The sequence below is a fragment of the Nyctereutes procyonoides genome, unplaced genomic scaffold (assembly GCF_905146905.1).
Source record: "Nyctereutes procyonoides isolate TBG_1078 unplaced genomic scaffold, NYPRO_anot_genome, whole genome shotgun sequence".
In the NCBI taxonomy this organism is placed as follows: domain Eukaryota; kingdom Metazoa; phylum Chordata; class Mammalia; order Carnivora; family Canidae; genus Nyctereutes; species Nyctereutes procyonoides.
In genome coordinates, this window is record NW_026575122.1 from 21692434 (window position 1) to 21704956 (window position 12523).

The 12523-nt window shown below is 45.5% G+C and overlaps 1 protein-coding gene across 1 annotated transcript; it reads left to right on the forward strand.

Annotated features, from left to right (window-relative positions):
* The first annotated feature begins 976 nt into the window (after positions 1-976).
* LOC129516740 (ubiquinol-cytochrome-c reductase complex assembly factor 6) lies at positions 977-8178 on the forward strand. The gene is made up of 2 exons (XM_055336196.1): positions 977-1512; positions 7830-8178. The coding sequence occupies exons 1-2, from the start codon at positions 1405-1407 to the stop codon at positions 7923-7925; spliced, it is 204 nt and encodes a 67-aa protein (XP_055192171.1). The 5' UTR covers positions 977-1404; the 3' UTR covers positions 7926-8178.
* The last annotated feature ends 4345 nt before the right edge of the window (positions 8179-12523 follow it).

A 12523-nucleotide genomic window follows, 5' to 3' on the forward strand; every position in this document is an offset into this window, starting at 1 on the left:
TAGAATGAATGAAGCTCCCAATGGGGCGTGAATAAAGCCACTGGAGTTTCTTAAGGATACGGAAAAAGCTCTCTGGACTGAGAGGGGTCTTGGATGGGTCTTTTATCAAATGACAACCAGGGAACCTAAATCCTTAATATCTCGATTGTTACCATCATGGAGTAAGGACTCCTGGTTTTTTTTTTTTTTAAGATTTTATTTATTTATTCATGAGAGAGAGAGAGAGAGAGAGAGAGGCAGAGACACAACACAGGCAGAGGGAGAAGCAGGCTCCACGCAGGGAGCCCGACGTGGGACTCGATCCCAGGACCCCAGGATCATGCCCTGGGCTGAAGGCGGCGCTAAACCGCTGAGCCACCCGGGCTGCCCAGGACTCCTTGATTAACACCTTAAATGGCTTATACTTCCTTTATAGGGTCTAGGAATTCTTTGTTGGTCACAAGTAGCTGTTATAACGAGAACCCACCTCTGGCACCTGGACAGATGGTCTGGTTTACCTGCAGCTGCCTCTTACCTCCATGTTTTCGGGACTTTTGTGAGCCCGATTCCGAGGCCCCCGCCCTAGCCCTGCGTGTCCCTGTGACTTCACTGACGGGAGGGGGCCCCATCCAAGCACCTAGCGGTCGGCCGCCCAACATCCACCTGCTCCTAAAAGGTGGTAAAAACGCAAAGCACGTCCCGGTCCCAGTGCGTGTGGAGGGGCAAACGGGCCATACTCTCGCCAGCTCCGAGTCCCAAACTCCACATCCGCCAGGGAAACCCCACCGGAGGGAGAGTAAAGATCGCAGCAAGTGTCTGGGACCGGGAAAGCGCGGGGAGGAAGCAGGGAGAAAAAAGGCGGAAAGCTTGAGAACCGCTCTGGCCGCTGGTCGCCGTCTCCCCGTCCTGCGTCTCCGCCGGCGCCGGCACACCCCCGGCTTCCGGTCCGGCGGGGCCCGAGCCCGTACTTCCGGTTCCGCGGACTGGCCCACGTCCCCTGCGACCCCGGCGTGCGCTTCCGGTCGCCCTCCGACCCGCCGCCCTCTGCCCCGCCCCGAACGCCAGTGCCCGCGTCGTGGCGGTCTCTCCGACGGCCTGGGGGCTAGCGGGGACTGACTGCGGTGCGCGGCCTGGCCCGCTAGTCAGGAGGGCGGGGGTGCCTTTCGGTATCGCCTTCCAGTAGCCTCGCCGGCGCCGCCCGCAAGCCCGCAGGCCCAGCCCCGCGCAGAGTCCAGCGAAGTCCGCGGCGGGCGAGTCGGGGGCGCCTGTCGTCAGGGCGCCCGTGGGGCGTGGGGCGTGGGGCGTGGGGCGTGGGGCGGGGACCACGCAGGGGCCTGAACCGGCCCGTCTGCCGCCGTGCGGTCCGCTCCCCGGCACGGGAGCCCTCTGGCACCGCCCGCCTACGCCCCCGCGCAGCCACCGGCCATGCCCGCGGGCGTGTCCTGGGCCACCTACCTGAAAATGTGCGCCGCCAGCCTCCTGAGCATGTGCGCCGGCGCCGAGGTGGTGCACCGGTACTACCGGCCGGACCTGGTGAGTGCCCCAGGGCCCTCGCTCCCGCCTCCCCGGGGCCTCTCCGGGCCCCGCCCAGCGGCCCACACCGGACTAGACGCGCGTCTGCCCTGAGCCTGGGCCCGATGACGGCGTCCCGTTGCGTTCCGAGCGGCGCGGGGCCTGCTGTCATGCGGCCCTTGGGCGGCCAGCCACCTGCCCGCGCCTGCCCTTAATCTTCTACCATTTTACCCCTCGATCCCACTGTGGCAGCCACGCCGCTTTCCTTGCTGTTTCTTTGCTCGTCAAGCCTGTCCCCATCTCAAGGCCGGGGTTTTTCTCCTCTTGGAATGCTTTCCTCCCAGAGCTTGGGTTGGTTTGCTACTTCAAAACGTCAAGTCTCTGCTCCGCTCTCTGTCCGCAGTGAGAGTCCTTTGGACGGCTCCTAAGGGAGTTCCTCCTTGTGTCCCTTGAGGACTTCTCACAATTTGCAAGTATTTTATTCCTTTGTCTCTTTAGTGGTTCTTTGTTTCCTCCACCAGAATGTACTCTCCTAGTGGGACTGCGCCTGCACGGTTCACCCTCGATCTCTAAAAAAGAGCTTAGAATATAGTAAATGCTCAATAGATATTTGATGGAAGAAGAACGAGGGAATACAGGCATTCCAAAGAGGGAGAAATTTAGGTTAATTTTAACATTTTAGGGGCACCTGCGTGGCTCATTAGTTGAGCCATCTGCCTTCCCCTGTCCTGGGCCCTGGGATGGAGTCTCGCGTCTGCTCCCTACAGGGAGCCTGCTTCTCCCTCTGCCTGTGTCTCCCCCCCTCTCTTTCTGTCTCTCATGAATGAATAAATAACATCTTTAAGAAAAAAAAATTTTTTTTAGCATTTTAAGTGTGTATATATATATATATTTTTTTTTTAATTATTTTTATTTATTTATGATAGTCACACAGAGAGGGAGAGAGAGGCAGAGACACAGGCAGAGGGAGAAGCAGGCTCCATGCACCGGGAGCCCGACGTGGGATTCAATCCCGGGTCTCCAGGATCGCGCCCTGGGCCAAAGGCAGGCGCCAAACCGCTGCGCCACCCAGGGATCCCTTAAGTGTATATTAAATTAGAACGGAGAATTAGAGTTCATTTGAGGAGTTGTGGTTTTGTGAAGGTGGAGGCTAGGAAGTACAGTGGAAATGATTACAAGCGTGTGCTCGGTGTTACTTTACAGGTATGACTAGAATGGTCTGGAGCCCGGTGTAGGGAACAGTCACCTTTGCCTGGACTCAGGTCACACAGAGAACCAGGCACCTGTGTTTCTAGTTTCTGTTAACTGGCAGCTACGGTTCTGGAGGTGTTTCTTCTTGTTTTCAGATCAGGAAACTCAGATTCGGAAGATGGAAGGTGATTTCCCAGGATCACCCAGCTTCCTGGGGATTTGAAACCCAAGCTTTCTGTTTAATGTTTCTCTTTTTTTTTTTTTTAATTTTTATTTATTTATGATAGTCACAGAGAGAGAGAGAGAGGCAGAGACACAGGCAGAGGGAGAAGCAGGCTCCATGCACCGGGAGCCCCGACGCGGGACTCGATCCCGGGTCTCCAGGATCGTGCCCTGGGCCAAAGGCAGGCGCCAAACCGCTGCGCCACCCAGGGATCCCTAATGTTTCTCTTTTTTGATCCTGTTAATGAGGTGGTACAACAGCCTTGAACCTTCACATTGAGTTCAAGCCTGTGGAGTAGAATGTGAAAGTCCCTCACACCCGCTACTTCTCCAGCCTGTTCCCCAAACGTAGCTCCCATTTTTTGGTTGGTGTGTACTTGCAGACTTTTGCTGTAGTTGAGATACATGTAAACAGGAGTTGAGTGTGCACAGTTCTTTGTAAGCAGCTTGTTTTGGTTGACACCTATCTGAATAGATACATGTTTCTCTCGATAGCCTTCTTTCTTTCTGACCATTGAATAGCATTTCATAGTATGGATGTTCCATATATTAATCCCATATTGATATTTTGGTGGTATCTAGTTTTTGTACAAACAATGCTGAAATAGCTCTTTCTTACCAGCCGAGACTGCTTCTCTTTTGAATTCTAGGGACGTATCATGGATATGTAGTGGAGACCGAGACGGGCTTTCCACAGAAATACAGTTGAGTCCTTAACTCCTGAGGAATAGGCATCAGGCAGGCATTATGGAGATAGGAATGCCTGTGATTTGTCCCTGGGAAATGGACCTTCTTTTTTTAAAGATTTTATTTATTTATTTGACAGAGCAGGCAGGGGGAACAGAGGGAGAGGGAGAAGCAGGTTCTCTGAGGAGCGGGAGCCTGATGCAGGGCTCGATCCCAAGGACTCCAGGATCATGACCTGAGCTGAAGGCAGTCGCTTCACTGAGTCACCCAGGTGCCCCAGAAATTGACCTTTGATTCACCCATCTCATTATAAGTAGGAACATGCAAGGTTGTTACCAGCAGCTACTTCAACCGTGGAAGAGGCAGCATGAAGCCAGAGTTCTAGTAGGAGGACCATACTGACATGTCTCAGGCCGCTTCGTCCTGATTGGGCAGTGACATCAGTGGTGGGGTGCTTCTGGAGGGACCTGAAGGCCAGGGCTGGCTGGCTATGTGTAGGATGCCAGGTGCTTTACTAACATTTAAGGAATTTATGTTCTTTACTTGCGTCTGCTGGTATTGTTCTAGCAACGACTGTCACTGTTGTAACAACCAATGGTCTGTGTTGGCTTCTTTCAGCCTTTAAGGTGGCGTGAAGGTCTGGGTGGAGTCCAGAGCAGAAGAGGCGTGATGGCTGCCCGGAGGGTGTGCTCAGCGCTATCTTAAGGGAGCAACAGTAAGGATGCTTTTTCTGATTGTCCAGCTCAGCTACTCAGGATAGGAATGGAGAAGAGGACTCAAGGCAGGTGTTCTGTCCTGGAATACAAAGTGTGCTTTTGCTTGAGCTTCCCTTTGCATTTTTGTTTACTTTTGCGCTACTTTGACTGGTTCTATTTCCTTAATGTATAATCTTACTATTGAAGATATAGTTAGGCAAAAAATGCAGTCTCAGTGATGTAGGAAGACCTTAGGGCTCGAAGCCAACAGCCAAGAAAGAATTCTTGAGATGTCTTTGGTAGAAAAGTGGTTTTGTTAGAACACCCGGACAGGACTCACGGACAGGAAGAGCTGCACCAGGGTCACGGGGAGGGCCCAGTGTAGACTCTCAGGTTAGGAGGTGGGTATGGAGAGCGGAAGCCTCCCGGGTGTTTTGGAGACAAGGTTTCCAGGATTCCCTAGGAGCCCAGCTATTGTTAAGAAAGATCATTTATTACTGTTTTGTAAAAACTCAGTCATGAGACCCCTAGATGTATATCAGTGGGCCTTATGCTTGGGGGTGGTTGCCAACATGGATCTTGGGGGTGTAGAGATAAAGAAAGTTTCCAAAGGAGGTTTTCTACGTCAGAATAGACTCACCAGGTCCTAGGGCTTGGGCTGAGATCACCTTTGCCCTCAGCAAGGGATCAGCCTCTGGGCGGCTGAGCCCCTGGAGGGAGGTCCGTTTGCCTGTTTGAAGGACTTGGTGGTGGGCTGCGGTAGTGAGGACATGTAACTTTTCTTCTGCCCTGTGTCTCACATCATTAGGACTCATTTTAAAGTGTTCATTTTTGGTTGTCTCCAGACATACCCACATACATGCCAGCTGCTATTTAGAACCTCTGCTGACATTGTTAACTTTTGATGTCAGTAAACTTACCAGTCTTTTAAAATTTGATTTTAAATTTAGTATATTTAGTAAATAAAAGTGCTTTCTTTCAATAAAAGTTGAATTGTCATTTTAGCTGTGTACTATATTGGCAATTCGCACTACTCCAAATGTGTGCCTAGGTGTGTTTAAGTGGATGGTTGTATATACTTTATAGAAATTTGAAACATGCTATTGTATTTTATTTTTTATTAAAGTTTTAATTTTGATTCCAGTTAGTCAACACATAGTGTTACATTAGTTTCAGGTATACAATATAGTATTCTGTATTTTATAGGGCTTTGTGACTTCAGATAATTTCCTTTTGTGACCTGGGGAAAGATCTCTTCTAAATTAATTAGTGTCCACAGTTCAATGTATTTGAAACAAGCTACATTCTTTCTGTACTAAGGGTATTGGAATGTCAAAATCCTAGGACTAGTTTTAAGATAGGAGATGGTCCAGATAAGTTACTCTGGCTTTTTATTCCAGTTCTCATCACTAAAATATTTTTAGAAAGTCATTTTCACTTCAAAATGAGAATTGTGCTGGGAAGCACATCTCTTAGCTCCCTGCCTCTCCTAGGACCTCGATCCCAAACCCTACATTCTTTCCTAAACTATTTTATTTCTTTAGGATTAATTAGTTGTTAGGAGATAAAAGAGTAAAATGAACCAGATCAGGGTGTTTGAACTTCAGGCATCGAAAAGCTATTGAAGCTTTCTGATATGAATGAAATTATGCCGAAATAATCTTGCAGTTTTATATAAATTAATCTGCGTAAAGATTTTATTTCTCTAGTCTTATGAGCTTATAAGGGTCCCAAGCAAAGTCTGTTGAGTTATTCATTCAGCACAGTTTTTGCCTCCCTTTTATAACGAGGGGCATTCCATAGGGTTGTAAGAAAGTGGAGATTATGATGTCCCTTTCCTCAGGACCTCACAGTTAAGCTGATTGCTGATAGGTTTGCCTCTGACTCATTACGAGCCGTTCCACTTGGATGTGCAGTGAGCATGTTCCACTGGGCTTCCTCCAGCAGACCTACTTTTCTTGAGGTCTTGATGACGACTCTGTGACTCTCTTGTTCTTGTTAGGCCAGAGCCAAGGAGTCTTCTTTACCTCCCCTCTCCTACTGCACATAACAGCAAACCCCATTGGCTTAATCTGAAAACTTCATCCAGAATCTCACTGCTTTTTACCACGCCGGTTGCTACTGCCCAGTTCAGGCCACTGCCAGTCACCTCTCGCCTCATCTTCTGCAACAGCTCTCTGACCTGTCTTTTGCCTTCCACCCTTGCAGTCTTTTCTCGACAGAGCCACTGTCCTTTTATGCTGGAGTCGCATGTCGTTCTTCTGTTCAGAATTCTCCAGGGATTTTGCATCTGTGCACCCCTGTTTCTCCTGTCCTCATCCCTTCCTAACCTCTCGTTGAACACTTTATACCAGCTGCGTTGACCACCTACTTTTCCTTGCACATAGGGCACACTCCTGCCTTCGGTCCTCTGCATCTGTGATTCATTCTGCCTGAAACACTCCTAGGTGTATCTGCATACTGGTTTTCTCATCCTCCTTGATGTCTTTGTTCCGAAGTCACCTTTGCAGACAATAAGCACATGAAAAGATACTCTGTATCCTTAGCCATCAAAGAAATGCAAATCAAAACCACAATAAGACCACTTCATCACCGCTGGAATGGCTGTAATTAGAAAACCCAAACATCTCATGACGAGTGTCGGTGAGGATATAGAGAAATTGGAACCCTCATAACTGATGCTGTTGGGAACGTAAAATGGTGCAGCTGCTTTGGGATACAGTCTGGCAGGGACGCCTGGTGGCTCTGCAGTTGAGCATCTGTCTTTGGCTCAGGCTGTGATCCCGGGGTCCTGGGATCGAGTCCCGCATCGAGCTCCCTGCAAAGAGCCTGCTTCTCCCTCTGCCTATGTCTCTGCCTCTCTCTCTGTCTCCCATGAATACATAAATAAAATATTTTAAAAAAACAACAACAAAAAACAGTCTGGCAGTTCCTCAGACAGTTCAACATAGAGTCATAGGACTTAGCGATTCCACATTTAGGTTTGTACCCAAGAGAAATGAAAACACGTCCATACAGAAACTTGTACCAGGGCTCAGTTGGTTAAACATCTGCCTTTGGCTTAGGTCATGATCCTGGGACCTGGGATTGAGCCACACTATCCTTATAATGAAATATTATTCTGTCCTAAAAGGAAGTGAAGTACAGATATATTTGACAATATGGGGCAAACATGAAAACATGCAAAGTGAAATAAACTAGTCACACAAACCATGTGTTCTATGATTCTGTTTAAATATAATGTTCAGAATAGGCAAAGCTGTCAAGATACTAAGTAGATGAATGGTTGCCTAGGGCAGTGGCTTGGTGTGGGGGAGCATTGTATGGAAATGGAAGTGACAGCTGGTGGGTATGGGGTTTCTTTTTGGGGTGTGAAGAAGTTATGGGCCACAGGCTCTCCTAATAAGGATTTATCATTGAGTGCACAGGGACTTTTTGTTCTTTTTTTAAGAAAACTTTTTATTTTCTTTCAGGTCACACTATATAATATTATAGTCTAAGAAAGCCCTGGCATCTATGCTTTTTTTTTTTTTTTTTTTATAGACAATACCTGAAATTCCACCAAAACCTGGAGAACTCAAAACAGAGCTTTTGGGACTGAAAAAGAGACAACACAAACCTCAAATTTCTCAGCAATAGAAACCTCAAAATGCAACTCTGCCAAGGACTCCGTGAATAATATTATAAGTATTAAATGTCTATTTGTAAAGTTTATTGAGTCAGACTGGTTGTCTTTAAGCACCTAATGCAATGCTAACTGCAAGAGGAAGTGCCCAAGTGTTAACTGATGCGTTGAGATTTAATTATGGAATAATCAGTGTTTCTTGAAAGCTGCCAAAGTTTCTATCATCAGCTTTTTGAATGTGGTTGAATAAATATTTTATGTTGAGTATCATGTGAGAAAGAGTATTTGCAGTGTTTCCTGCCCTTATAATTTTGGTTTATTTCTCGGAATAAGCTAGACTATCATGGCAAATGGGAGTTATAAGTTAACTATTATAAAAGTGCCATTGACAATTAAAGCTTAGGATATGAAGTTAGTATTTCTCTAAAACTGGAAAGTGCTATTTGTACTAAACTGAATTAAGTTGAAATATTTAAAGTTTGACGTTCTTTTGGAATTGTGTACCTAACAAAATTATAACAAATGTCCTTTGGACTGTCACAAATTCTTTATCCCCAAATTTGAGAAACCATGTTACCATGTAATAATTATTCCTATAAAATATATTTTAACATAACTGAAAAGCATAAATGAGCTTTGTTATGGGGTGAACTGTGTCCTCTCCAATATGACTGGTGTCCTCTCCGATATGACTGGTGTCTTTACAAGAGGAAAACACCATGTAAAGACAGGTACACAGGGAGAGCCCTGTGTGACAGCAGGTCAAAGGTTGGAGTGAAGTAAGAGCCACCACCAGAAGCCAGAAAGAGGCAAGGAGGGGATTCTAGCCAGAGTCTCAAGGGGTGATCCTGCGGACACCTGGATTCTAGATTTCTGCCCTCCAGAAATCTGAGAGAATAAATTTCTGTTGTTCTAAGCCATCCAGTTCTTTGTTATGGCAGCCCTAGGAAAGTGATATAAATATTTCAGCTCTTCCTGAGTCTATAAATAAAGAACAAAAGTTATTTATAGAGCAGTTGGCTTTCTATATAGAGCTGTTTTTCCAAAAGAACTTTTTCAGAATTCTGCATTCTTAAAGATAACATCTAGGCTTGCTTCTTGCATTTTAGGCTTGCTTCTTAGCTTGCTTCTTAACAAATTGCTACATCACATAAACCTTTGGGGTCATTGTTGAAATCTTAAATCCCGAATGCAATAAAATGTTTTTGTTTTACTCTCCATAGTAAATACCTTTTCAGTTTAACAGTATAAAGCAACTAAATGAAATGGATTATTTCCAGTCTATATACAAGGTCTTTCTTTTCTGCTGCAGTGTTATTTGCTGCCTTATTGAATTCTGTGCATGAAGAAGATCTGTATTACAATGACAGATGAGCAGTGGCCCCCCCCCAGGGAAAGGACTGGAGAACAGAATTTTGAATTGAGAGTGGTTGTCTTTGCTGATGTTTACTCTGAACTTTCTCTGGATCAAATTTTGTAGCTGCCATCAATTGAATACTTTTTTATTTTTTATTTTTTTAGTTATTGTTTTTTAAAGATTTTATTTATTCATGATAAACACACACACACACACACAGAGAGAGAGAGAGAGAGAGAGACAGAGGGAGATCCTGGGACTCCAGGATCACGCCCTGGGCCAAAGGCAGGCACTAAACTGCTGAGCCACCCAGGGATCCCTTGAATACTTTTTTTAAAAAAGATTTGAGAGAGGGAGGCAGAGCATGTGCATGTGCAAGCGCAAGGTGTAGGAGCAGAGGGAGAGGGAGAGCGAGCCCCAAGCAGACTGCATTAGGCACGTAACCAGACACAGAGCTTGATCCAGTGACACCCAAGATCACAACCTGAGTTGAAACCAAGTCGGTTGCTTAGCTGAACCACCCAGGTGCCCCTGATAGTTTTTTTCTTTTATATTATCTTTTTTTTTTTAATTTTTATTTATTTATGATAGTCACACAGAGAGAGAGAGAGAGAGAGAGAGGCAGAGACACAGGCAGAGGGAGAAGCAGGCTCCATGTACCAGGAGCCCGACGTGGGATTCGATCCCAGGCCTCCAGGATCGCGCCCTGGGCCAAAGGCAGGCGCCAAACCGCTGCACCACCCAGGGATCCCCTGATAGTTTTTTTCTTAAGAAAAAATTACATACTTTACAAATGGTGAAGCTTGCCACAGCCAATTGCAAGGGCTTTATATCAGACTGGAAGAAGTTTGATTATTTTTTTTTAATTGAAGGAATTAAAAATTGGTTTCCAAAACTCAAATTCAGTAATTCTAACTTCAGTGACTAACTCCTTTAAATAAAATGAACCCCATAAGTTTCAGGATGGATACCTGATTGAGTACAAATCAACAATAGTTTTTAAACTCTGAACTACTTTCATAAATTGAATATAGTAGGTGTTTTTTTTTTTCCACTGCTAAAGGAACATTTTCAAATTCTACTTCTCCAGTAATTTTAAAATGTGAACATGGGGGGATCCCTGGGTGGCTCAGCGGTCTAGCACCTGCCTTTGGCCCAGGGTGCGATTCTGGAGTCCTGGGATCGAGTCCCACGTCGGGCTCCTGCATGGAGCCTGCTTCTCCCTCTGCCTGTGTCTCTGCCTCTCTCCCTCCCCACCGCCCCCGTCTCTCATGAATAAATAAAATCTTTAAAAAAAAAATGTGAACATGAAACTGGTGAGCTTTGACGATGCATTTTGTAGCTATTGAGGAGCACTCTCCTCACCACTTTCCAGAATAAAGGGTGGGGGGCATTGCTCACCCTTTTGGAGGAAGAAAGGATCTGCCCCTTTGGGCTAGGCTTGTGCCCTGGGAGGGTGCAGTGGGACCACACTTTAAAGGCACTCCTCCTCCCGGGCCCATACCTTTCATTTATAGGTACTGAGTGGTCTGGCTGTTGAGAGCCAAAGTCATGATTTGAATCCACCTTTCCTATAAGAAGGCAGCTTTATGAAAACAGGATGGATTTTGTAGCTATTAAAAATGTACTGAAAGTGAAAGTGCAATAATTTCAGTAAGTGCTGATTCTAATGATTATGACAATCACCAACGTAACCTTTTTTTAAGTCAACCCCTATTGTGAAAAATATGTATTGTGGCAGCTGTGGAAATGCATGAACAGATGCCTAGAGGAAAGGCCCTGGATGCTTCTCATTGAGCAGCCTTCAGTTATCGTGGCTTCTGCAGTGATTTTACCTGCTAGAGAGTGGCCTCCTCAGGGCCATGCCTCCTACCCGTCAGCACAACTTTTTTTTTTTGGAGTTCAATTTGCCAACATATAATGTAACACCCAGTGCTCATCCCATCAAATGCCCCCCCTCAGTGCCTGTCACCCAGTTACCCTATCCCCTTGCCCCCCCTCCCCTTGTACGACCCCTTGTTCGTATTCCAGAGTTAGGAGTCTCTCATGCTGTCACCCTCACTGATACTTCCTACTCATTTTCTCTCTTTCGCCCTATAATCCCTTTCACTATTTTTTATATTCCCTGTATGAATGAAACCATATGTTTGTCCTTCTCCAATTGACTTAACTTCACTCAGCATAATATCCTCCAGTTCCATCCACATTGAAGCAAGTGGTGGGTATTTGTCATTTCTAACGGCTGAGTAATATTCCATTGAATACATAGACCACAGCTTCTTTATCCACTTATCTTTTGATAGATTCCAGTTTGGCTATTGTGGACATTGCTGCTATAAACATTTGGGTGCAGGTGTCTCGATCTTTTACTGCATCCGTATCTTCGGGGTAAATCCCCAGCAGTGCAATTGCTGAGCCATAGGGTAGCTCTATTTTTAACTGAGGAACACAACTCTTGAGGGGCCCCGTTTTTAGCTCTGTTCCCTGAGCTGACTGGGTGGGGCCTTTGGACCTGCATTGCTTCCCACATCCTCCCTCGGCTCCATCCCACTTCCTTTTCTTCCACAGTTGCTGATTGAAGGGCATTCCTTAATAAACATCCTGTATCCTAAACACCATTTCAGTGCTTCCTGCAGAACCAAATCTGTGACCTACACAAACCAAATATTAAAAAAGTAGTACTGGAGTATTCCTTAATGAAGCTGTGGGGGGAAAAAAATCACCCAAGATAGACCAGTGGCCAGGTGTTTGGTAATTAAATTAGGTCAAACAGTGGTTTGTGCAAAGTGTGTATGACATTGCTGTTTGTTTTTACCCAAAATTGAGGGAGTATGAGGTTTTCTAAGCTTCCTGTTGAAAACAATGTAAACTCAAAATTTTATAATGGAAAATGCTGAGCATTAATTTAATGCAATTTGATGGCTTGAATTTCTATACAATCTTTATTGAAAAATGGTAATTTATGATGGCCAACAAATTGGAAACGAATATTACTCTTAACTACAGCATGTTTCCCTAGGACTGAGCTCCCATTTTATTTCTTATAAAGGGAAAGAGATTTTTAGAGACACACATAAGGTAGCTGAATTTCAAAGTGATTATTGCAAACTAACCCTAGAAAAATAGAAATAGAAATACAAGCAGCCCAGTTAAGGGTCGTAGATTATCAGAAAAATTTAGTCCGTAACAAGACTCTATAGTACATAAAGTTAGTTTCCATAAAATTTTCTCTCTCACCTGATCTGTGAATATACA